General features: G+C 34.4%; 1 protein-coding gene across 2 annotated transcripts in view; it reads left to right on the top strand.

Annotated features, from left to right (window-relative positions):
- The window catches only part of UBE2D1 (ubiquitin conjugating enzyme E2 D1), a 31,019-nt gene extending 20,033 nt beyond the window's left edge, over positions 1 to 10,986 (top strand). The window contains exons 2-7 of one of the 2 annotated variants that reach the window (XM_058543418.1): positions 3,005 to 3,068; positions 3,162 to 3,193; positions 5,284 to 5,361; positions 6,436 to 6,541; positions 9,273 to 9,366; positions 10,103 to 10,986. In XM_058543418.1, coding sequence (XP_058399401.1) covers positions 3,005 to 3,068; positions 3,162 to 3,193; positions 5,284 to 5,361; positions 6,436 to 6,541; positions 9,273 to 9,366; positions 10,103 to 10,148 — 420 coding nt within the window. In that variant the 3' untranslated portion in view covers positions 10,149 to 10,986. Of the gene's footprint in view, positions 1 to 3,004; positions 3,069 to 3,161; positions 3,194 to 5,283; positions 5,362 to 6,435; positions 6,542 to 9,272; positions 9,367 to 10,102 lie in introns of those variants that run through there. The other variant, XM_058543419.1, reaches the window with a different exon arrangement.
- Positions 10,987 to 26,853: the final 15,867 nt, after the last annotated feature.

Below are 26,853 nucleotides of genomic sequence, written 5' to 3'. Positions count from 1 at the left end.
TGTATTTTTGTGGATGTGGGAAGGTAGATACTGTGCCTTTTGTTTTCTGTTGGTCATTCTGTCTGTACATATGCATCATAGTTTCAGTTACATATTTCCAAACAAAATAACAGGGCATGTTTCCAGACACAATGTTTGACAAAGGGATAGAAAATTAGAAATTTAGACCCTCCTAAAAAGTCTAGGATGTGTAAGTCTCCTCACCAAAGCATTAGTGTCATTATTAGTAGTAAGTAATGATTGACGTGACTATTAAGAATGTTTGTACCGTCAGCTGCCTCTTTCCTATAATAAGTGAGCTTTAAATAGACAACTTAAGAACCTGGCCTTTGCGGGAGTTCACTTCTTAGATTTTCTCTCTCCTGTCCTTAGCTCTAACTTCTCCTAACAGAGGAGGTAGAATCAGGGCACAAAAATATAAGAACCAGATAACCTTTATTTTTCTATAATATTTTAAAAGGATTTGAAGAACAGTCTCACATTTGAAATTTGAACGTGATTCAAGGCTATTCCAAGTAAAATATGGTTTTGGGTTTTTAAAGAAAATATATTTTTATGTATTTATCTATATGTATGATTTATTCACATGTACATTATCTCTATGTAAAATATATACATGCAAATCATTAACAGCTTTTTAACCACAATTAGATACTCTCATTTTCCAATTAACTAGTTTTCTAGTTAAAATAAGGACAAAGAAGTCCCATTTACCCATTTACACTAATGTTTAGAAAACTCAACATGTTGAATTTTTTCAGAAGCAATCTCTTAAAAGCCCAAATTAGAAAACTGTTAAATAAAGCCCACTCATTCTAAAATGGGGCTGACTTGGGAACTGCTCTTCCCTCAGTCATTTAAACTAGTTAAATAATTGTATTCTACTACTAGAGAATTGGATGGTTATCAATTCCATATTATCTTAACATTGATTTGAATGCTTACAATGTACCAGAGACTGCTGTATACTTCACATGTATCCTTTCACTTGTTCGTCATAGAAGCTATGGATGAAAGTGGTAATGCCACTTTACATTAAAGAAAACAAAATTTGGAGAGGAAAAACATGATTTGCCCATGATCATGTGGCAAGTAAAGATGGTACCTGGACTTGAATTTCCAAGCCTTGCTTTTTAACCACTGTCACTACTAAGTCGAAGACGGAAATCTTCCTCTTTATTGCTTAGCTATACCTGGACCAAAGAAGCTGCTAACTCTGTTAGTTAATTCTTGTCAGGAGGAGAAGCACAGCACCACCTGTGAAAAAAACAACAAAAACAAAAATGAAAGTACCAAGGTATACTGGAAAAGACTGGAAGAAGGAGACCTGAGTTTGCACTTTGCTCAGTTACTTAGCTCATATATCATTTTCTTAGGAAAGCCTCTCTCTACCACGTCCTCTTCCTTGTTCGTCTCTATCAGAACACTGACCTCATTGCTATAAGTACCGTATTACAATGGCTTGAAGGTGCACATCTTTTTCATTTCAGCCTTTCTAAAATCTGGATGCATCTTATAATTGATGATGTCTTAAAATTAATTGGCAGCATCTCCTTAATTATTGGCACATAAAATAAGGATATGATTTACCATTGATGGCATCTTAGGTTTAATGAAATGCAGTATTTGTTTACATGTGTTTCCCTGAAAATGTTAACATCATTCCCATGGTTTTAAACCAGGTATATACAATGATTTTCCAATTTCTAGTCTAGTTCTCTTTTAAGCTCCAATCCTGTATGTTGAACTAAATTTTTCTTTGATATCACAGGGATCACAGATTCAATATGTCTACTTTCCAAATCAACTTGTCTTCTTGTGTTCCGCCATTTCAGTGAATGGCATCTATGTTTGTACATCTGTGGAGCTAAAAAGCTAGAAGTTCAACTGCCAGGGTTTGAATCCCAGTTCCACCCTATACTAGTTATGTGAGCACACAGTGAAGTGTGTCACCTTTATTCTTCATCTGTAATATGGGGAGCGTGATAACACCTACCTCTGAGGATTGTCAGGACCATAAAACATCGAGTAAGGTTTAGCTGCCACTAATCTTTGTCGTACATATCCGTGACCTCTCTCCTTACTCTGTGCGTTTAATTCATCATCAAATCCCCTGGTAAGTCGGCCCTTCAAAAAATCTCGGATCTGTCCACTTTTATCTCGTTGCCACTTCTCCAGGTCAGGAGAAGTGGCAACTGTTTTTCTTGCCTGTAGTAACTAATCTTGTAGCTTCTCTTTCTCATCTCTAATCCAATCAATACATAGACCAGTCAGAACCATCTTTTAAATCAGATCATGCCGCTTCTTAGAACTCCTTCCAATGCACTTGGTATAAAACCCCAAATCCTTAATATGGTGTATATTGTTCTCAGTTTTCTGCCTGGCCTCTGCCTGTTTATGCCAACCTCGTCTTATGCCACTCTACCTCACAGTGTCACTCATTTCTCCCCAAGCTAACTTCCACTCATCCTTTAGATTTCAGCTTAAATGTCACTTCCTCAGAGACATTCCCTGATCTTCCAAACTAAATTAGATTCTTCAGTCCTAATATATAGTCCTTTATATTGAGTTTATACTTTTCATATTTGAGGTTCCTTCCCAACTGAAGGCAAGAAAGGTAAGTAATTTCCCCAAGGTCGTAGAGCTGGATATGGTAGAATTGGGATGCTAACCCAGGACTAACCAACTCTAAAGCTGCGTCATTTCCGTGATCCTTCCTTTGCTTCCTTAAGAGCAGAAAAAAGCATATGAATCAATGTGCTAGGCTTCAAAATATGGCCTGACTGCACTCCTTTCTTTCCATTTAACCTTCAGGTTGTTCCTTAAATATCCATCTCTCTGTGACCTAATTCCACATTCTTCTACCAATCAGTGACACAATACATTTTATGTTTTCGTATTTTGAATAGAACTGTCTAAAATGATTTTAAAGTGAAGTAAATAGTTTGTGTCTGCATAGATTATAATAAAAGAATTAACCTTTTGTATTCTTGCTTTGCTTCAGGAATTAAGTGATCTACAGCGTGACCCACCTGCTCACTGTTCAGCTGGACCTGTGGGAGATGACTGTAAGCTTTGCTCTATTGCTAGGATTTTGCTACCGTTAGTGATATAGGTTTGAACGTTTGTTAATGACTCCAAAACTCCTTTGTTTGTTTCAGTGTTCCACTGGCAAGCAACTATTATGGGGCCTGTAAGTATGATTCATATATATGAAATTAATCCCCTCAGCCATACTTCATTCTTGCCATTCACCTTTGATCAGATGTTTGTGGCTAAAATTGAATTTTCTCATACTCTGAATCACTCAGTAAGCAAAATATGATTAAAGGATTTATGATGATTTTCTAGAGCACTGGTGGCAAATACTTGCTAGGATCACTGTGATGTTTTCCTTTGCCAAATCCTAGATCATTACACTTAGTAATGGATCACCCACAATTTGCAACCAGGCTGTGTGTTTCTTTCAATTTTTAAACACAACGTCAGTTGTTCCGAACTAAGCATAGTTATTCTCACATCAACAGTTTCAGTAGGTTAAAAGTAAGTCTAATTAACCCAATAATGGAATTTCTACAGCTAACGAGCACCCATTTGCAATGTTTCATCGCTGTTCCTGTGTGAGAGAGAGAACTGATAAAATACTGCATGGGTCTGTCTTTGCCACCTCATGAATTTGCTGCTTTTAGTTTTGTTCCATTGTCCTGAACTCAAAATTACCTGCTGTTTTATGACTGGCTTCTCTTAACACTTATTACCTTTGTTAAGATTATTTCTTTCTATACCTAAGAAGCAGTTATGGCTTGAAACAGGCTTTTCTTTCTATGAGCAAAAATCTCATTGCATAAGAATGAGCACTGACAGCTCAAATCTACTTTCTGGATGAGAACATATACTGAACATCATTCTCTCCTCCCTTCCCTGAAAGAGCTTTATCTAGTAAGCCATAGAATTTTTAATCATATTGCCTTGTGTTTAACTTGAAAAAAACAACAGTTATTGAATTTTCAGGGCAGGAGTCCTGGGCAAGTGTCTCAAATTACTAAATTGTTATACTGTTAGTTTTTTAAAGGATATAAAATGCAATGTGTTTATTTAAATAAACAGCTTTCAATAAGAATCTAGTTATCAGCTTTCAATAAGAATCTAGTTATTTGTTTGTTTTTCATTGCTTACTAAGACCCTTGAAAATACTGTCATTTAAAGACTCACCCTTACCATTTGAATTATAGCCCTTCAGAAATATTTCTTAGGTGAATCACATGTAGCAAATGATAATTATGTTACTCATACCCCCTTTATTTTAGTAATGTAAACATGCCACTTACAGTATCATTTGAATATCTAAGCAGACCATATCTGTTGATTGTAATTTACTTACATTTTCTACATTCCTTATAATTTTTGATGAACTAGCATTAAACAATATGTCTAGTAAGAAGAATTATACAGTACCATCCTCTAATGTATATGCAGAAACTTAAGGAGGAAGTAATGGTAGTCTTGCTATTATTACCAAAATGTTAATATAACATGATAAATTTAGTTACATATAAAGGAATTAAAATAGAATTTAAGGTATTTTTGCTACTTCTTTCTTTTTTTATAGCTTTTTTTTGCTTGTAGCATTATAAATATTTTCTAATTGCCATAAAGAAACATGGCCAATTTTAAATTCCTCTTGTAAAGTTGATTCCTAATTTGCTAATTCTGTGAATATTGAATTTATCTAGTTTTGTTTTAGGCCTTTTTGCGTTTTCCACATTATTTTATAAACTGTTACTAAGTGAAGATTTGAGGTCTAAATTGTGTAACAGTGCACCTTAGCCTTTCCATTTCATAGCTTGGTCTTTTCAGTTCATCTCCATTCTTGCCTCTTAAAGGACCATCAGAACTTAAGTTTTATAGATAAGAAGCTAATACCAGCCCCAACCCTTTTTTCCATACTAATTAACTGCTGCAGAAAATTATTCTTTTCTCACAGTGTTATGTGTGTGTATACTGGATTTTAAAAAATCTGTACTCATAAACAGATTTGTTTGGGCAAGTCACACCATTGTGTATGTCCTATTTTTGTTTTATTTTAAATTTTGTGATGTCAACATGATTGTTGGAAAATCCTCCTTCATACCTGCAAAGGGAAACCTGTTTTCAAGGTAAATGATTGGGGCTTATGACAAAATGATGACATTTTTTCAAACTGATATATTTGGGGGGGAATCATTGTAGGTTACTAAATAAATACAGTAATCAAACACTGATGCAAATATTTTGTCATTTCAGCCTGATAGCGCATATCAAGGTGGAGTCTTCTTTCTCACCGTACATTTTCCGACAGACTATCCTTTTAAACCACCAAAGGTATTTTTATTTTTCTGATTGATGTGACTCTTCTGTCAGGGATTTTACTCTCTATCCAGAGATATTTTCATGATGTCAAAGACCGTGGGTATGTTAGCATGTTCAAACTGTTCTGTAAAACCACTGAATCTATAACATGCTTTCTTACTCAATTATTTTTTATGTCTGTAAAACTAAAGGCAGTATCTGTTATAATAAATTAGTTTCCTTACCTTTCTTTCCCTCATTAGATATGTGTAGTTTGGGAAGTTTTTTATGGTCAGAAATCAGACTTGTCCATTCAGGGGATTATCTTTCCAAAGTTGACCCTTCTTTCTCAGTTTTTAAGTATTCAGCAAACATTTGTTGAGCACCTACCATGTTCTGTTACACTGAGGAATACAAGCATAAATATGACACAGTCCCTTTATTTAGTGTGGTAGGAAAGATAAAAACACGTTCTTATTAAATTAAATTTAGATTAGCTCTCAAGAGGAAACCAACAAATGATGGTAATATCAATGAGGGAGAAAATCGTTAACAAATTCTGTCAACCAGGAAATAATTATTTTCGATTTTTAAAAACACCTGATTATATATATGAAACAATGTAACAACAACTCTTGTGGAAGATTAGGATTCTTGGTGGATTTCGTAGGACAAGTAACAAGCCGAGGGCCCTCAACTTTCCTCTGGAACAGGGTCAGCATTCTATTTTTAGATCCAAGTGTCACTTCCAGGTATCACTGATAATCAAATTAAAAAAAGCATTACCTTGAGGGATGATGAAAGCCATGGTTAATTACTTCAGATGCTACTCAACCAGTCATACCAGCTATTACAGACTTATTTATTGCACTCTCCAAAATACTTCTCAATTCCTTGGGGGAGAGTGCAGGAAACAGACTTTATTTGCTTTCACATTCCCAGTAGCTAAAACTACATGTGCACAAAGTAGATGCTCATTCATTTTCTGTTGAATGTATTTCTACTCTAAGGTCACGTAAAATTGAGGGCATTTTACTCCAAAGCAGGTTGGTTCTATTTTGTTCATAGTTCATGGATTGTCCCATTTTTGTTTTGTTTTGTGTTTAGATTGCTTTCACAACAAAAATTTACCATCCAAACATAAACAGTAATGGAAGTATTTGTCTTGATATCCTGAGGTCACAGTGGTCACCAGCTCTGACTGTATCAAAAGGTAATTTCATTTATCAGGTTTATAACAGTTGGTAGCAGTGAGACAGGAAAAATACAGCAGAAATATCTAGGCACCAAAGTTTAAAAAAAACAATCTACTGTGTTTTCTCCTGCTTTGATTTTGCTTTGCTTTCGTAGCTCTTGTATTACTTTTTTGCTTTTAGCAGTTAGCTTGGGGGGATTGATGGGCAAATCTAACTGATTAGATGAGAGAAATTTAAAATGTTAGAGCTAGAAATTTGGGGATAAGCCTGTTGACGTTTTATCCCTTTAGTTTGGGCTTTGCCTTTAAAAAGAGAGAGAGAGAAAGAAACAGAAGTAAAAATAAAATTTTAGGACCAGTTGTCCTATTCATTAAATGGAATTATTGACATAATGAGTAAAGTTTTACATCTCTTTTACTTCAGCTAAGAAGAAATATCAGATTAGGCTGATAAAATAAGTGACTTAAAATGAAAGACGTATTTCACACTTTAGAATAATACAGTACATATAGCATGTTAGTCTAAACTTTGAGTAATAATAGCATTGTTGTAATGGCTGATACATAATCCATGTGGATTCTCAGCTTTCACAGATGTATAGCATTGTTCTTTGCTAAGTTATCAGATGTGTACACAGGCCATCTGAAGCCATTTTTGTTTAATTAGCCAATACTATTTGCTGTGCCAGCCCTCTCAATTCATGTCTTTTTTCTCTGACAGAAGAGAATTGACAGTTGGAAAATATTATTTTTAGTTAGAAGCATCTGCCCCTGAAGTAACTTGGTAGTTTTCTCGTTTTATAAAATTTAAGAAATATGTTTCTCTTTAAGGATTCAGGGGAGGAATCCATGGTCATTTAAAAAAAAAAAATGCTACCTGAATATATAACTTGTTTTTAAGAGCGATAAGGTTTATGGGAAGCAGAGTCCACAGCAATAATTATTTCAAGTATTAGATAAGTATAGCCCTTTAGGTCAGTGAGTTATTTATGAATGGCAGTTTTTCTGACCTAAGATGTTCGTATAAAATGTTCCTGTAGATTCTAGTGTCTTTTTAAAAATCTTTCACATAGTATAACTTATGCACTAGATACAGGAAAGATTCTCTGTCAAAGGGTTATACAAATTAATACACCTTTCCTGGAATAGTATCACAAAATGAAATTCATTTGGCATAAGCAGTTAAGTACTTACATGTGCTATAAAAGAAATGGCAGACTGCCAGGTGTTGAGCACTCATTTCTGACATTGGTAACTGTTTGTAAAGAATAATTAGTATCACTGGCTTCTGGAAACTGTCCTTTAAGAGCAGTTTCAGACAGCCTCAGTTTCCTCATATGTAAAATGAGGATTACAACAGTATAACCACATAGGATCACTGTGCATCTGGCATGTGGTAAGCACTCAAATGAATGTTAACTATTACCTTTTTCCGTATCGTAAAATATTTGATTGTGTGGGTAATAGTGGGATCAGGGCCCATGGCTCTTGACAGCAGGAGTGGGGAGATGAGGAACTTCCCTCTTGCTTATTTTATAAGATAGCTTATACTTTGCTCATTTGTTTGTACATTTTTCTGTACTTTAAATATCTTATTTTGCTTTTTATCATGAGTTTAGTCTGGAAACCTTCTGGAGATGTGAGCTCAGATAGTCTACCCTGTTGGTTTAACATACAGGGCTGGAAATTTCACTGGGCAGATGGAAGATGAAGAAGATAAATAATATATTAGTTTCTTCATTAGCCCTTAGCTCCCCCTGTCCGTGTCATTTAAGAGTCAACTCTGCTTTATAAGTTCACCTTTGGATTTGTAAGAGTAGGAAAAGATAAAGGAACATAGTAGAGGAGGGCGGAGTTGGAAGGTTATTCCAAAGATTCCACGTACCCCTGCAGAAGTGGCATGCAATTGAAGCAGACATAAGGAACCAGAGTCCTTGTTCCTTCTTTTTCAGATACTTCGATTTTTTTTTTAAGCATAACTATTTGCATTAGTATTTTGATGTAATGTGGCAAGAAACAACTACTTTTTCAATTTTCATTTATATTTTAAAATATACAGATTTTGTAATGATAGCTGTTCACATTATTTTAAAATGCATGCAATACAAATAATGTAATTGGAATAAAAGAGTCATTGAAAAAATCTTAGAAATTGTCCTTCTTTGTAGACAATCTGTAGCACTAAGCTAAAGTAAAAAAGTGGGTGAACATGATATCCAAAATGGTTTGGACTGTTAAGTGTAATTTGATTTCCTTACCTTGAATTGATTCGAGCACAGATTTTGTGCATTAAAATAGAATTAAAAATGGACAGTTTTCTCTTAAAGTAGAAAATTGTCTCTAAGAGAAATCTAAAGTTAGTATGCTATTCTAAAAATTTTTTGGTTATGTACCATTTGGGGTATGTATATGTTACCTAAAGATGTTTTTCTAGAGAACTCTTGAGTTTAAAGGTTGTTAATAGCTACTTTGGAGGTTCACATTTTTTAAAGAAATAAAAATTCAAATAGAATTTAAAACTTCAAAAGTTATAATAATTTTGTATTATATACATTGTATGGTAATTTTGTAATTTTAAAAATTAAAAATATTTGCTATCAACCAAAGTTAGTATCACATGTAATTTAATGTGTTCATTTTATTTTGTTTTCTTTATAAGTTCATTATATTCTGTAAAATCATTTTCGCATATGTAATTGTATAAAGTAGAAAGATCATTATCTAATATGATGTTCTCTTTTAAATCTAGTTTTATTGTCCATATGTTCTCTACTTTGTGATCCTAATCCAGATGACCCCTTAGTACCAGATATTGCACAAATCTATAAATCAGACAAAGAAAAGTAAGTGTTTACTTATATTAGTTTCTGTTTGGGTGCATTTCTATACAGTCTGCTAAAACATAAGTATATCAATATATTTTAGTATATTTAGTTATTCTTATTATATTAAGTTTATCTTGCCAGTGGAGTAAACCTTTCTTACTAGACTCTATTAGTCTTTTTACAAAAAATCTTGTTCCTTCCCACATATTGTCTAATCCTTTACTATTTAATAGTATATGTTCTACATTTGCACAGTATGTCATGTTTTTTGATGGGAAAGAACTATATATAATTCTAGGTAGTAAATTTAAAATGAAAGAATTTGGTAATTGGAAAGTATTGAATATTGTATTCCTTATCTTCTCCCAGGAAGAGAAGTTATCCCTAACACCCCCCAAAACTGACCTAATTTTCAATCTCCTTCTTCTAGCTGGCACCATCGATTCATTTGCAGTTTACAGATAATGCCCGTTCAGGGTTGGCTTTTATAATTTTCTATTAGAAATTGGTTTCTTCTTTGTTGTTTATAATTTAGGTATGTTTTCATATAGGTTGTAGAGAAATCCATCAGTTAAAAAATCACTTACATTTTCTGTTTTATTTATGCATGACCCTGTCAAATTGACCCAATAATTGGTATATGTATGATTATTGCAATTAAGCATAAGAAGGTAGAGTATAGAGTTTTATATAGATAGCTCTTCTAAAAGATTCAATTTGTATGTTTTTACTATATCCCTTTTTATGCCTACAGATACAACAGACACGCAAGAGAATGGACTCAGAAATATGCAATGTAAAATCAAAAAAAATTTCGTATATACCAGAGTACTGTAAAATCTAGGTTTTTTTCCAACATTAGCAGTAAATTGAGCACTGTTTACTGTTTCATTGTACCATGAAATCCTTTGATTTTTACCCATTTTAAATGTATTTCTGAAGCAAGACAAAACAAACTTCCAAAAATATCCTTAAGACTGTGATGAGAGCATTTATCATTTTGTATGCATTGAGAAAAGACATTTATTATGGTTTTTAAGATACTTGGACATCTGCATCTTCAGCTTACAAGATCTACAATGCATCTGAAAAGCAACCAAATTATTTTTTGCTGAAACTAGATGTTTTTACATGAGAAATACTGTATGTGTTGTCTAAGATGTCGTCGGTTTTATAAATCTGTATTCAGATTTCATTCTGTGTTAGCTCACTTTATAATTTGTATTTTTTTACTGTATAGACTAAATATATTCTATTTACATGTATGTCAACTCATTACTTTTTCCTGTGAACAGTATTGAAAAAACCCCAACACCTGATAATTAAATGAATTAACTGTCTGTCCTCCTTGTTTTAGGGTATTCTGTAGATCGATTGCAGATTTCTTAAACCTGAAATGATCTTTACACTGTAATTCTCAGTATACTGATTATGAAGAAACACTTGTTTTGATTTTGTTATACTTGACTTAACTTTATTGCAATGTGAATTAATTGCACTGCTAAGTAGGAAGATGTGTAACTTTTATTTGTTGCTATTCACATTTGAATTTTTTTCTGTATAGGCAATATTATATTGACACCTTTTACAGATCTTAATGTAGCTTTTTCCATATAAATAAAAATGCTTTTTCTACTATTTGTCTTGATTACTTAAAAAGATAAAAATTTGCTTTACCTATAAGTAAGGATCAAAACTCTACGTAAAATTTTGCATGAAAATTAATTCCAAATTGTGAGAGTGAGGTCTGTTGTATTTGGCATTAATCACCATTAATTATATAAGTTTTATTGCTTTAGATTTGTATCTGTTTACTAAATTGTCAATCTAAAGAATGATAAGTATTGGTCCCTTATAGAAAAGAATTTAGAATAAATTGGGGTTTGTCTTAGATCACATCTAAAATAAATTATTTACTAAAGTACTGAGATGAGTATAAGGCAGTGTCACCCACGAGGAAGAAGTCTTTATAGATCTGAAGAATAATTAGGTTAATTCATTAAAATGCCCCTCTAGATGTAACTGACATTGTATTTCTTAACATTTTAAAATCTAGAATTTCTAAAATAGAATTTTAGTGCCATCACAGTTTAAAAGAAGACATCCATTTTTTACTATAGAAGTTATAAAGAAAATTCTAAAATGATCCTTTTGTATGATTTTAAATTGCCATTTAAAAGTGATTTAAATAAGCAGGTTATCTTAGCAGATTTTAAAGAAAGCTAGGAGGTTTTAATGTTTTAACTTGGAAAAAAATACATCTCTAATAATAGCATGCTTACCAAATGAGTGAGTGTCATTTTTAAGAAGAGTTGTAGCTCTTCTGATTATTGCAGTAGCTGTATAAGGGTGCAAAAATCTGTGATGGGTGTAGTCATTAGCAAAGCATTTAAATCACTTAAGTATTTTACCATGGTTCATTATTATTAAAGCACAAAACAACCCACTGTTAGAAATGTGTTTTTATAAATGAATGTAAAATTAAATGAATTGTGAAATGGGTGTTTAAGAAAATATAGTTTTAAAAAGTAACTATCTTAAGTGATGTCCTGAAACAGCCATATCATGAGAACACTACTTTACTAGCTATATTATTATGAGCTACATTCACCCAGAATTTGAACACTCAACATCATTAAAGTATTTACTATATTTTGATACTAAAGAGTTTTGTTTCTTGAATATCTTTCACTTTTTTTTAAACTTTCATTTGTGTGGCATTTATTTTTGGAAGTGTCTTTTTTTTTGTTTATTAAAGTTTTTGAAACTTGCCTACTTCTTGTTTGCCTTTGCTTACATCTGAATTGTTCAACCAGACTCCTGAGGAGTGAGCACAAGTTCTTATAATTAACTAAAAATCTTAAGAGTTCAACAGTGGCATAATGATCAGTTAGATCACCATTTGGGCTATGTTGTTTTTGCTTAATTCTAACAAAGACTACATCGGTTACCTTTTATAACTGTAAATCTGAAGCCATAGGTCTTCCTCCATAGATTAATCATTAAGGACTTCCTTGGAGTGAGGGGAATGGGCAGTCTTTTGGAGATTTAGATCCTATGTCTTGAAATCCTGGATGCTTCAAGACATAGTTGGAAACCATATTCACGTTGGATTCTGGGCACTTGTAACTTCCACATACAATAAATCAGTAACATGCCCTCATCCCCCAACTATCTCAAAAGCATATGATTCCTGAAGTGCAGGCTTTACACGTGCCTATGTAAATCGTATGTGATTATTCATTTTTGCTTTAAGTTATTCCCCCTGCCCATGAACTCTGTTAGGGAAAATTAAAAATTTACTTTGTAAATCAACTACTTATCAATTTTAAAGGATCAAAAGTATTAGGTGAGAAACACACACAAACAGAGCGTAGAGCGTAAGGGCAACCCTGCGAGTTAATATTCCAAAGAGTAACTTTTTTTTGACCTTGATAAAAACAATAGCACATGTAGTTTTTCACTTCTCTTATTTTATCACAATGATCTGTTTCTTTTTCTACATACTCAGTCACTGATGTGTCGCAGGATCCTGTTCTTTCACAGTTCTGTATTTTTAAGATGGAAAGATTAGAGAAATTAATTTTCCTCTTAGATAAAAGGAGATTCTTGGTTGTGAAGCTATTTATGTCTGTCTATTGGCAGTCAATTTGAACTGGACTCAAAGTCCAGCCCAGTCAATGATGTTTTAAAATTTGAGTTCTGCAGTAGAATCATCAGTCCTGTTACTCATTCCTATTAGAACTAGCCGTGGAAAATGTGATTAATGCTTTAGCCACGGCCATATAAATAGAGCTTCAGTGTATTCAGATTGTGGAATTTGGTCTAAGATACAACGGATTACTGCTTATCTTTTCAGTCTGTTTAAATCTTTTAAGTGATTATTAATATAATAATAAAAAGTTCCGTTCTCTCTATCAACTGTAAACTAGGACTTTCAAAAATCTTTTCCTTAAACCAGAGGTTTAATTGCAATTTAATAGCTCTAAAATATAATGCAAGTTATTTGTGAAAGTTCTCATTTTTTATATTGCTTCCCTTTTACTGTTCTACCAGTTGTATTGTACAAATAAGGCAGCAGCTGGGGATTCATCTAAGTTCACTTGTAAAAATTGCTACATAAAGAAAACTAGTCATTTCTACTCTTTTTTTTTTTTTTTTGTACTGAGTGATGTCTGCAAACTCTAAACTGATTGGTATGCTTTCACCAGTTTTTTCAGTAGTGGTGATAAGTGAAAATTTGTGGGCAGCTGATGTTTTGGGTTGTAGAAATAAGTTGTAATGCAATGGTATCTTGATGACAACCTAATAGTGTTATATCACCTATTTGTATTATATTACATTTAAATTTCTGCTCCCATTATCCTGTTATATATAAGAATGTGGTTTTAAATTATAAGGAAGAGGGAATATTTACCTAAAAGTATTAGCCTTGGGGAGCATTTTTGTATAATAAGATACATTTCTTTAAAAACTTATTTTAACACTCTCTCAGGTTCTACTCTTGTAGAGGGAGGGATATGCGTTTTTTACCTCAGAAGGAAGTTGCTTTTATTACACTGGCACATGTCTAAGGTCTGAGCTCTGCTTTCCGCATATAATTTACTTGATCTTAATCTCTTTAGTGGAAAAGATCACTATGAGTTGTGTATGAGATACTTTATTGTAAAATCTTAATATACATATTGTGGGGAGTAGTTGTGACACCACTTGTATTAGCACTTCTGATACACTCATTTTAGCAGTGCCATGACCACCCAGCATTCCGTGTGTCAATAGAAGAGTTCACAAGACTAAGCATATGGTCCTGCTCGCAGCTAAGATTTATTATAGTGACACAGCAAAGATATGCAGCTGGATCAGAAAGGGGAAAAGACAGATCAGGCAGCATCTGGAGGAATCTACGTGCAGGCTTCGTATGCTCTCCCTGAAGGGGCCACATGGAGTGCACTCGCCAACAGTGAAATGCAGTAGCACAGGCACACTGCTTCTGCCAACAGAACCTTGTTTGAAACTCAAAAGTCCAGGGTTTTTATTAGGGGCTAAATCATGTAGGTACCCTTTGCCCACCAAAATTCTAGTCTCCCAGAAGAAAAGCAGGTGTCACCATAAATCACATTGTTTATTTAAAAAGTCTAATCAGGCCAGCATAGCAGACACAACCTTATCATAAATGGAAAGTTTCACAAGCCAAATTCCTAGATGCCAGCCAAGGGCCAACCTAGTAAGCAAGCCCTTCTAAAGATCTGGCCTGCACCAGATCTTTGAATCTTGTTGAAAAGACTGTGTTTTTCCCCTTGAATGATCTTGGTAGCCTTGTTGAAAATCAACTGACCATAGAGGTTTATTTCTAGACTCTCTATTCTATTGATCTGTATGTCTTATGCGAGTACCACACTATATTGTTTACTGTAGCTTTGTAGTAATTTTTGAAATGGAGAAGTCTTTGTCCTTCTCTTACAGTATTTTTTTGACTATTCATGTCCTTTGTGATACCAAATGCCTTCTAGGATCAGCTTTTCCATTTTTCCAGCTGCGACTTTAATTGGGATTGTATTGAACCTATAGAGCAATTTTGGTGAAGTTGCCAACTTTTGTTCTGGTTATCTATTGCTGAATGACAAATCACTCTAAACTAAGTGCTGTAAAATAACCACGACTTTATTATGCTCGTGGATTCTGTTGGGTCAGGAATTGGGATGGGGCACAGTAGGGATGGCTTGTCTATTCCATGACGCTTAGAGCCTCAGCAGAGGGTGACTCAAATGGCTGTGGGCTGAAATCATTCGGAGGCTTCCCTCAGATGTTGGCACCTGTACATGTATTGTCTCCTAGAGCACTTAACTATAAAAGCCTTTCTATGTGGCTTGTCCTTCTCACAACATGGCGGCTTAGTTCCAAAAGTGAGCATCTGGAGAGCAAGTGTTCCAAGAGAATGAGGAGAAACCTTTATGACCTTTTATGATTTAGCCTTTGAAATCACATAGTGTCACTTCTGCTGTAGTTTATTGGTTGAAACAGTCACAAGCCCTCTCAAATTCAAGGGAAGGGGACATAGACCCCCACCTTGCCATGAGAAAGAATTTGGGCTCACCACCACATGTTATTGAGTCTTCCATTCCCTGAATATGTATATCATTCAATGTACTTAGATTGTCTTTAATTTCTGATTGTTTTGTAGTTTTCTGTGTAGAGATCTTGCACATTTTTCATTGGATTTATTCCTAGATATCTAACTTTTTAAACCTGTTATAATAGTTATTTTTTATCTCATTTTCTATTTGTGTGTTCTTACTGTATAGAAAAACAATTTATAATATTCGCCTTGTATCCTACAACCTTGCTAAATTCACTTTTTAAAAGTTTGTAGAGTTTTAAAGTTTTCTGCATTTATGTTACCTGCAAAGTGATAATTTCCTTATTTCCAATCTACGTCCCTCTTATTTCTTTTTCCGTGTTGCATTAGCTATGACCTCCAGTATCATGTTGAATAAAAATAGTGATAGCAAGCATCTTTTCTTGATTTCTGAGGGAAAGCTTTCATTATTTCAATATTAAGTATGGTGTTTGCTTTGTATTACTAAGTTCCCTTCTATTCCTAGTTTATTTAGCATTTTTATCAACTGAGTTACATGTTGAATTGTGTCGAATGTTTTTCCTACATCTATCAAGATTTTTATTGTGATTTTTATCCTTTTTCTCTATTAATGTGGTATGAATTACATTAACTGATGTTCGGATGTTAAATTGTCCTTACATTCCTGGACTAAAACCCACGTTGAGGTATATTATCCTCTTTAAAAATCACTGGATTCTATTTGATAATATTTTGTTGAGGATTTTTGCATGTATGTTCCTGAGGGAATTTGGTCCATAATTTCCTTTCTCGAATATCTTTGTCAAATTCGATACCTCACATTATGCTGGCCTCATAGAAAGAGTTGGGCAGTATTCCCTCTTTATTCTCTGGAAGAACTTGTATAAGATTTGTGCTATTTCTCCCTTAAATATTTTGAATAACATTCTGAAGTCATCTGGGCCTAGAGTGTTCTTCGTGGGAAGATTTTAATAACAAATTTTATCTGTTTAATGTGTATAGGACTAGACACATTTTCTATTAGTTTCAATTTTAAGTTGTGTTTTTCAAGGAATTGGTACGTTTTATCTAAATTGTCAATCTAGTTGGCATAGAGTTGTTCATGATATCCTCTTTTATAGTCATATCTCTTTATTTTTCTTTTTTCTTGATGATTATTGTTAGGGGATTATCAATTTTATTAATCTTTCAAAGAATCAATGTTTGATTTTTAAATTTTTCTCTTGTATATTTGTCATTTTATTGATTTCTATTTATTACTTTTATTTCCTTAGTTTTGATTTTTTAATTTGTTTTTTTAGCTTCTTGAGATTAAAACAGATAATTTTAGCCTTTCTTCATTTTTGATATATGCATTTAAGACTATATATTCCCCCTACCACTTTAGCTGCATCCTACAAGTTTTTTTTTTTTTAAGATTTTATTTATTTATTTTTCCCCCCAAAGCCACAGTAGATAGCTGTATGTCATAGCTGCACATCCTTCTAGCTGCTGCATGTGGGACGCAACCCCAGCATGGCCAGAGAAGCGGTGCGTCGGTGCGTGCCCAGGATCCGAACCCGGGCCGCCAGCAGCGGAGCGTGCGCACCCAACCACCAAGCCAAGGGGCCGGCCCATACAAGTTTTGAAATATTGTATCTTCATTATCATTCAGTTAAAAATATTTTCTAAGTCGTGTTTTGATTTTTCCGTATACTCTTGAGTTATAGAAATATATTGTTTAATTTCCAGGCAATTGGGTATTTTTAGTTATATTTTTGTTAATGATTTCTAGCTTAATTTCTCCATGGCCAGAAACATAATCTGAATTATTTCAATTCTTTGAAATTTGTCAAAGCTTGCTTTATGACCCAGCATGTGGTCAATTTTGATAAATGTTCCAATTGCATTTGAAAAGAATGTGAATCTGTTATGATTAGGTGCAGTGTTTATATATGTGCCAATTAGATCAAGTTTCTTAATTGTGTTCACAATATTTATTTGCTTGTTCTCACAGCCATTAAGGTGATATGTTAGTTTCTCCTTTATGATTGTGAAATTGTCCATTTATTAGTTTATTTTTGCTTTAAAGATTTTGAAGTCAAATTATTGGATACACACACAAAATACACACACATAAAACTGTGATGTCTTACTGGCAGAGCAACCCCTTTCTCATTAAGAAATGGCTCTCTTTATCTCTAATAATGCTTTTGCCTTAAAGTCTACTTTAACATTAATATAGCTTTCTTTTTGGCTAGTATTTGTAGTGTTTTTTCTGTTCCTTAACTTTGGACCTTTCTGTGTCTATTTTTAAAATGTGTGTCTCCTATACTCGTTATACAGTTGATTTGGTTTTTGTCCAATATGACAATTCTAGTCTTTTGATTGGAGTGTTTAGTCCTTTACATTTAATGGACTTACTGATGTAGTTGGGTTTCTACCTACTATGTTCTTGGCATTTTTTTAAAAACATGTTTTATTTTTTCCTCCTTTCTTGCCTTCTTTTGGATGAATCAATTTTTTATAACAGTCCTATATTTTCCCTCTGATAACTTGTTAGTTAGACATTCTTTTATTCTTTTATGTGTGTGTGATTACCCTGAATGAAAAGATACGTCTTTGTCTTATTACAATGTAATATAAATTATTACTTTTACCATTTTCCCAATAATGTAAGAACCTTACACTACTTGGACTCTGTTACCCCTTTCCCACCTTTTGTACTATTATTGTCTTACATTTTAATTCTACATATATGTTAAATTCCACAAGACATTAATATTCTTATTGTGTATGTCATTGCCAGAGCACCTACCTCCATGTTTACTTCTTCCAGGGCTCTGCGTCGCTTCTCGCATTTCCATGTTTCCATCCGAGATCATTTGCCCTGACTAAAGAATTCCTTTTACTATTCCATTTAGTGCAGATCTGCTGCTGACAAATATTCTTTTTTGCCTTAAAAGTTTTTATTTTGCTATCATTTTTATAGGATATATTCACTGAGAATAGAATTCAGCTGTTAGCTTTATTGTTGCTGCTTTGAAAATAATATGCCTATTTTCTCTGACTTCTTTTAAGATTATCCTTTTATTTTTTATTTTTAGCAGTTTTACTGTGATGTTTCAAGGTGTAGTTTTCTCTTTGTTCTGCTTGGGGTTCACAGAGCTTCTGGCATCTGTATGTTGAGACATTTTCATCAGTTTTGGAACATCTCAGCCTTTGTCTATCACACAACGCATCTGTTCCATCCTATTTCCCTCCTTTAGGACTCCGGTATAAAATACATTTACCTTTTGACTGTATCCCGCATGTTTCCTAACCTATTTTCTGTGTTTTTCTTTTTTTCTTTTTCCTTTGTGCTTCAGATTGGAAATTTTGTATTGACTTTTTTCCCAGTTCACCAATCCCATCTTCTGTGTGTTCACTCTGCTCTTAAACCTATCCATTCAATTTCAGATATTGTAGTTAATTTCAGATGTATTTTTCAGTTCTAGAACTACCATTTGATTTTTTTTTCACATTTTTCAGTTTTGAGTTCCTAAATTGCTTATTTTCTCTATGTTTTTTCTGTTTTTTTTGAAGTCCTTAATCATGGTTATTTTAAAGTCTTTATCTGCTAACTTCAGTTAACTGAATCACCTGTGGGTATGCTTTTATTGAAAGCCAGACATTGTGTATAAAAACTGTAGAGACTCTAAATGTTATCTTCCACCAGAGAGGACTCACCCTCTCCTCTGCTAGATAAACAGCACGTGAAGATGATCACCGTAAGGCAATCAGGGTCTGTGCTTAGTTGAGGCTGGTTTGCAATTTTGTCAGATTCAGTCTATGTCTGGTTTACCCTTGTTCATAGTGCACAGCCCTCTCAGTCCGTCCTCGTTTCCTCAGTACAGAGAGACTGCAGGAAATGCCACTCTGCTTTTCAATATTTTTGATTCACAGTTTTAGCCTCTTGCCTCTTGGAGCTGCAGAATTTGGCAAATATCTTGAGGGGGAGCTAACCACATGTTTGAAGGCTTTTGTATCTGCTGTTTTGTCACTTTTGATCTGTGCAACCACCAAGAGTACTACTGGTTTTTCGATTATGAACAGTCGCCCTCTGTCAGAGATCAAGCCAGAATTCTCAGCCTTTCGCCACATCCAAATCAACAAGTGCCCCCGGGAAAGAAGGACTGTAGATGATCAGCGTCAGTTCCCCACTTCAGTCTTTAACTCCATGTGTGTTCTTTGGGGCACCTTTCCTCTGGCGGGCCTTTGTCTTCCCAACACTATGTGGCTGCAGGAAATTACACTAGGTTTTCAAAAGTTTAGTTCTTTAGCTTCCTGACCAACATAGCTTAAGACTCTGGCACATATCTTGAGGAGAGAACTAGTTGCATGTTGAGGTCCCTTAAGTCTCCAGTTTTGTCACTCCAGCATGTGCAATCACAAAAGGCTCTGCTAGTTTCTTTGTCCCCCAGCAGTGGCCCACTGCCTGTGCTAAGCCCAAATTCTCAGTCTCCAACCTGTGCTCAAGGAGGAGAATGACTGCAAATATTGAGCTTACCTCTGAGAATCTCGTGGCTTCTGCAGCAATCTCTTACCTTTTCAATTATAAATTTTATATTTCATCCAGTTCTTCTGATTCTCAGTGGGACCACCTATCTGGAAACAGAAATGCCTACCTCTTCATTTTCTGAATGCCCCTCTACTACAACCTCCTATCTTTTCCCCTACCCTCGGACTGCCCTCAAATTCATTCATCACAGTAATGTCAAAGTATTCCACCTAACCTAAATCTAATCTTGTGGGTTATCAGCTTTAACATTTTTAAATAGCTCCGCACAGCCTCAACAGTGATTTTTCAGAAGGGCCTGGGGAAGAAACTAGGGAAATGCTGATGAGTTAGCCTTTGAATCCTACACTTCTACTTCAAACAGTGAAGCTCATTTTCATCTAATTTATCTATTGGCGTCCTGTGAGTTCTCGGGTTGGTTCCCTTTCTTTAAATCATCAACCAGTAGAATAAAGTACACAGTACTTAAGACTTGTGATCTGACCTGGCTTGCATCTCCAGACTCATCTTCCACTCCCTGCCTCCCAACAAACTTCTGCAGTTGCTGTTGGCTCCCAACCTCTCCCACTTCCAGTATAGAGTGGTGCTTCTCATTCTCAGACTTTGGTCAAACTGTTCATTCTGCCCAAAAGGTCCTCTTCTCCAATCTTTTAAATCTCTTATTCCATGTTACTTCTTCCTTCCTTACCCATTGAGGAAATGAGTAGTCCTCACTGGTGCTGTCATGACACTCAGTGTGCATCTTTTCTTCCCCAGCTTTATTGAGATACAATTGACGTATACCATTGTGTAAGTTTAAGGTATACAACATCTTGATTTATACACTTACATGTTGTGAAATGATTACCACAGTAGGGTTAGTTAACACTTCATTACTTCACTAATTACCATTTCTTTTCTTTTTTTTTCTGCGAGGAAGATCGGCCCTGAGCTAACATCCGTGCCCATCTTCCTCTCCTTTATATGGGATGCTGCCACAGCATGGCTTGACAAGCAGTGCATTGGTGTGCGCCCGGGATCCGAACCTGCGAACCCTGGGCCACCGCAGCGGAGCGCGCACACTTAACCACTTGCGCCACCGGGCCGGCCCCACCATTTCTTTTTTGTGATGAGAACATTTAAGATCTATTCTCTTAGCAACTTCAAATATATAATACAGTATTGTTAACTATGATCACCATACTGTACATTAGCTCCCCAGAACTTATTCATCTTATAATTGGAAGTTTGTACCCTTTGACCCACCTCTCCTCATTCCCTCCCCACCTCCCCCAACACATACACATCCCCTCTGGCAACCACCATTCTACTCTCTGTTTCTATGAGTTTGGCTTTTCAAAATTCGACATATAAGTGATATACAATATTTGTCTTTCTCTATCTCACTTAGCTTAATGCCTTCAAGGTCCATCCATCTTGTTGCAAATGGTAGGATTTCCTTCCTTCTCAAGGCTGACTAATATTCCATTGTATATGTGTATATACCACATCTTCTTTATCCATTCATCCATGAGTGGATACTTAGGCTGTTTCCATAGCTTGGCTATTATGAATAATGCTGCAATAATATGGGAGTGTAGATATCTCTTTGATGTCCTGTTTTCATTTCCTTTGGATGTATACCCAGAAGTGGTACTGCTGGATCATATGGTAGTTCTATTTTTAATTTTTTGAGTAACCTCCATGCTGTTTTCCTTAGTGGCTGCACCAATTTACATCCCCATCAACAATGGACAAGAGTTCCCTTTTTTCCACATCCACACCAACATTCGTTATCTCATGTTTTTTTGATGATAGCCATTCTAAGAGGTGTGAGGTGATATCTCATTATGGTTTTGATTTGCATTTTCCTAATGATGAGTGATGTTGAGCATCTTTCCATATATCTGTTGGCCATTTGTATATCTTCTTTGGAAAAATGTCTATTCATTTCCTCTGCCCATTTTTAAGTTGGATTGTTTTTTTTTTTCTCCTATTGAGTTGTATGAGTTCCTCATGGATTTTAGATATTAACTCTTCATCAGATATATGATCTGCAAATACTTTTTCCCATTCCGTAGATTCCCTTTTCATTTTGTTGACTGTTTCTTTTGCTGGGTGGAAGCTTTTTAGTTTGATGTAATCCCACTTATTTATTTTTGCTTTCATTGCTTGCGCTTTTGGTGTCATATCCAAAAAATCATTTCCAAGACCAGTGTCAAGGAGGTTTTTTTCTGTTTCTCTAGGAGTTTTATAGTTTCAAGTCTTATGCTTAAGTCTTTAATCCATTTTGAGTTAATTTTTGTGAGTGGTATAAGATAGGGGTCCAATTTCATTCTTCTGTATATGATTTTCCAGTTTTCCCAGTACCATTTATTGAAGAGAGACTCTCCTTTCCCCACTGAGTATTCTTGGCTCCCTTGTCAAATATTAGTTGATTGTATATGCAAGGGTTCATTTCTGGGCTCTTGATTCTGTTGCATTGGTCTATGTGTCTATTTTTATGCCAGTACCATACTCCTTTGATTAATGTAGCTTTGTAGTATAGTTTGAAATCAGGAAGTATGATGCCCTCAGCTTTGTTTTTTCCCAGGATTGCTGTGGCTATTCAGGGTCTTTTGTGGTTCCATAGGAATTTTAGGATTATTTTTTCTATTTCTGTGAAAAATGACACTGGAATTTTGATAGAGATTGCATTCAATATATATAGATGGCTTAGGGTAGTATGAACATTTTAACACTATTAACTCTTCCAACTCATAAACACAGGATATCTTTGCATTTATTTGTGTCTTCTTTGATTTCTTTCATCAAAATCTTATAGTTTCCAGTTTACAGAACTTGTACTTCCTTGGTTAAATCTGTTCCTAAGTAGTTTATTGTTTTTGATGCTACTGTGAATGGAACTGTTTTCTTTATTTCTTTCTCAGATGTTTTGTCATTAGCTTATAGAAATGCAACTGATTTCTGTATGTTGATTTTGTATCCTGCAACTTTACTGTATTTGTTGATTAGTCTAACAGTTTTTTGGTGGAGTCTTTAGGATTTTCTATATATAAGATCATATTATCTGTAAACAAAGACAGTTTTACTTGTTCCTTTCTGATTTGGAAGCTTTCTATTTCTTTTTCTTGCCTAATTGCTCTGAGTAGGACTTCTAGAATTGTGTTGAACAGGAGTGGTGAGAGTGGGCATCCTTGTCTTGTTCCTGATCTTAGAGGAAAAGCTTTCAACTTTTCACTGTTGAGTATGATGTTAGCTGAAGGTTTGTCATATATGACCTTTATTATGTTGAGATATGTTTCTTCTATACTCAATTTGTTGATACCTTTTATCCTGAAAGGATATTGTATTTTGTCAAGTGCTTTTTCTGCCTCAATTGGGATGATCACATGAGTTTCATCTTTCATTCTATTAATGTGGTGTATCACATTTATTGACTTGCTTATGTTGAATCATCCTTGCATCCCAGGGATAAATCGCACTTCATCATGGTGTATGATCCTTTTAATGTGCTATTGAATTCAGTTTGCTAATATTTTGTTCAGGATTTTTGCATGTATATTCATCAGAGATATTGGCCTATAGTTTCCTTTTCTTGTAGTTTCCTTATTTGGCTTTGGTATCAGGGTAATGCTGGCCTCATAAAATGAGTTTTGGGGTGGCCCACCTTCAATTTTTTGGAAGACTTTGAAAAGGATTGCTAATAAGTCTTCTTTAAATGTTTGGTAGAATTTACCAGGGAAAACATCTGGTCCTGGGCTTTTCTTTGTTGGGGGATTTTTGATTACTGATTCAATCTCCTTATTCTTGGTATGTTCCAATTTTCTGTTTATTCATGATTCAGTCTTGGCAAGTTGTATGTTTCTAGGACTTTATCTGTTTCTTCTAGGTTATCCAATTTGTTGTTGCATAATTGTTCATAGTAGTCTCTTATGATCCTTTGTATTTCTGTGGTTTCAGTTATAATGTCTCATCTTCCATATCTGATTTTATTTATTTGAGTCTTCTTTCTTTTTTCCTTAGTCCAGCTAAAAGTTTGTCAATTTTGTTTTTCTTTTCAAAAAATCAGCTCTTAGTTTCGTTGATCTTTTCTTTTCTTTTCTTTTCTTTTTTTTTTGTGGTCTCTATTTCATTAATTTCTGGTCTGATGTTTGTTATTTCCTTCCTTCTGCTAACTTTGGGCTTAGTTTGTTCCTCTTTTTGTAGTTCCTTGAGGTGTAAAGTTAGGTTGCTTTGAGATCTTTCTGTTTTCTTAACATAAATATTTTTCACTATAAACTTCCCTCTTAGAACTGCTTTTGCTGCATCCAATAAGTTTCAGTATGTTGTTTCTCATTTTCATTTGCTTCAAGATACTTTTTAATTTCCCTTTTGTGTTCTTTTCTTCTTCTTTTTTTTTTTGTAAGGAAGATTAGCCCTGAGCTAACATCTGTTACCAATCTTCCTCTTTTTGCTGAGGAAGACTGGCCCTGGGCTAACATCCGTGCCCATCTTCCTCCACTTTATATGGGATGCCACCACAGCGTGGCTTGACAAGCGCTGTGTTGGTGTGCGCCCAGGATCCGAACCCCGGGCTGCCACAGCAGAGCGTGCGCACTTAACCACTATGCCACTGGGCCAGCCCTCCCTTTTGTTTTCTTTGACCTGTTGGTTATAGGAGTGTGTTAATTTCCATGTATTTGTGAATTTTCCAGCTTTCCTCCTATTATTAATTTCTAGTCTCATACTATTGTGGTCTGAAAAGATAGTTGGTATGATTTTAGTCTTCTTAAATTTGCTAAGATTTGTTTTGTAACCTATCATCTGATCCATCCTAGAAAATGTTGTTTGTGCTCTTAAGATGATTATGTATTCTGATGCCTTTGGACAGAATGTTCCCTATATGTCCATTAGGTCCATTTGGTCATAAAGGATAGTTGCAGTCCAACATGTACTTATGAATTTTCTGTCTGGACAATCTATCTACTGTTGAAAGTGGTGTTTTGAAGTCCCCTACCATTATTGTGTTATTGTGTATTTCTCCCTTCAGATCTGTTAGAATTTGCTTAATATATTTAGGTGCTCCAGTGTTGGGTGCATATATAAGATTGTTATATCATCTTGCTAAATTAATCCCTTTATCATTATGTAACAACCTTCTTTGTCTCTTATTACAGTTTTTGGCTTAAAGTCTATTCTGTTTGATATAAGTACAGCTACCCTGTTCTCTTTTGGTTTCCACTTGCATGGAATATCTTTTTCCATTCCTTCACTTTGATCCTATGTGTGTTCTTAAGGCTGAAGTGAGTCTGTTATAGGCAGCATATAGTTAAGTCTTTTTTTTTTTTTTTTAATGCATCCAGGAAGCTATGCCTTTTGATTGGATAATTTAATCCATTTATGTTTAGAGTAATTATTGATAGTTAAGGACTTACTAATGCCATCTTATTAATTATTTTCTGGCTGTTTTGTAGTTCCTTTGTTCCTTTCTTTCACTCTTACTGTCTTCCTTTGTGAACTGATGATTTTCCATAGTGGTATGCTTTGATTCTGTTCTCTTTATCTTTTTTGAACTTATTGTAAGTTTTTGCTTGTGATTACCATGAGGCTTACATGAAACATCTTACAGATATAACAGTCTATTTTATGCTGATAACAACATAACTTTGATTGCATACAAAAACTCTACCCTTCTACTCCCCCACCCTTTATGTTTTTGATATTATCATTTATATCTTTTTATATTGTGTATTCATTAATAAATTATTGTAGCTATAGTTATTTTTAATACTCTTGTCCTTTAACATTTATACTAGAGTTAAATGATTAACACACCACCATATTACAGTATTAGGGTATTTGACTATATATTTACCTTACCAATGTATTGTATATTTTCACGTATTCATGTTACTAATTAGTGTCCTATTGCTTCAGCTTAAAGAACTCATTTCAGCATTTCTTGTAAGGCAGGTCTATTGGTGATGAACTCCCTCAGTTTTTGTTTGTCGGGGAAAGTCTATTTCTCCTTAATTTCTGAAGGACAACTTTGCTGGATAGAGTACCCTTGATAGGTACTTTTTTCTTTCAGCACTTTGACTATATCATCTAACATTCTCCTGGCCAGTATGGTTTTTGCTGAAAAATCTGCTGATAGCTTTATGGGGGCTCCCTTGTAAGTTACAAGCTTCTTTTCTCTTTCTGCTTTTAAGATTCTCTGTTTTTGATATTTGACAGATTTATTATAATGTGTCTGGGACATGATCTTTCTAAGTTGAGTTTGCTTGGTAATCTAAGAGCTTCATGAACTTGTATATCCAAATCTCTCCCAAGATTTAGAAAATTCTCAGCAATTTTTTTAAATATATGCTTTTTGTCCCCTTCTCCTTCTCTTCTCCTCTGGAACGTCAATAATTTGCAAATTGTCTCTTTTTTGTAGTATCCCATAGATCATGGAGGCTTTTTCACTCTTTTTCATTCTTTTATTGTTGTTTTTGTTTTCGTCTGACTGGATAATATCAAAGTTCTTATCTTCTAACTCACAGAATCTTTCTTCTGCTTGTTCCATTGTGATGTTGATGCTCTCTATTGTATTTTGCATTTCAGTGTTGAATTCTTCATCTCCAGAATTTCTGTTTTAGTCTTTTTAATGATTTGTATCTCTTTGCTAAACTTCTCATTTTTTTCATATATTGTTTTCCTGATTTCGTTAACTTGTCTTTCTGTGTTTTCTTATAGCTCATTGATTCCCTAAAACAGCAATTTTGAATTTTTTATCAGGTAAACAGCAAATCTTTATGTTTGAGGGATCAGTTCCTGGAAGATTTTTGTGATCCTTTGGTGGCATCATGTTTCCTTGATTTTTCATGTTCCTTGAAGTTTTGCATCGCCATCTTCACATTTGAATAGC

Source organism: Diceros bicornis, chromosome 6 (assembly GCF_020826845.1).
Source record: "Diceros bicornis minor isolate mBicDic1 chromosome 6, mDicBic1.mat.cur, whole genome shotgun sequence".
Taxonomy (NCBI): domain Eukaryota; kingdom Metazoa; phylum Chordata; class Mammalia; order Perissodactyla; family Rhinocerotidae; genus Diceros; species Diceros bicornis.
This window is presented reverse-complemented; position numbering and strand designations above follow the sequence as displayed.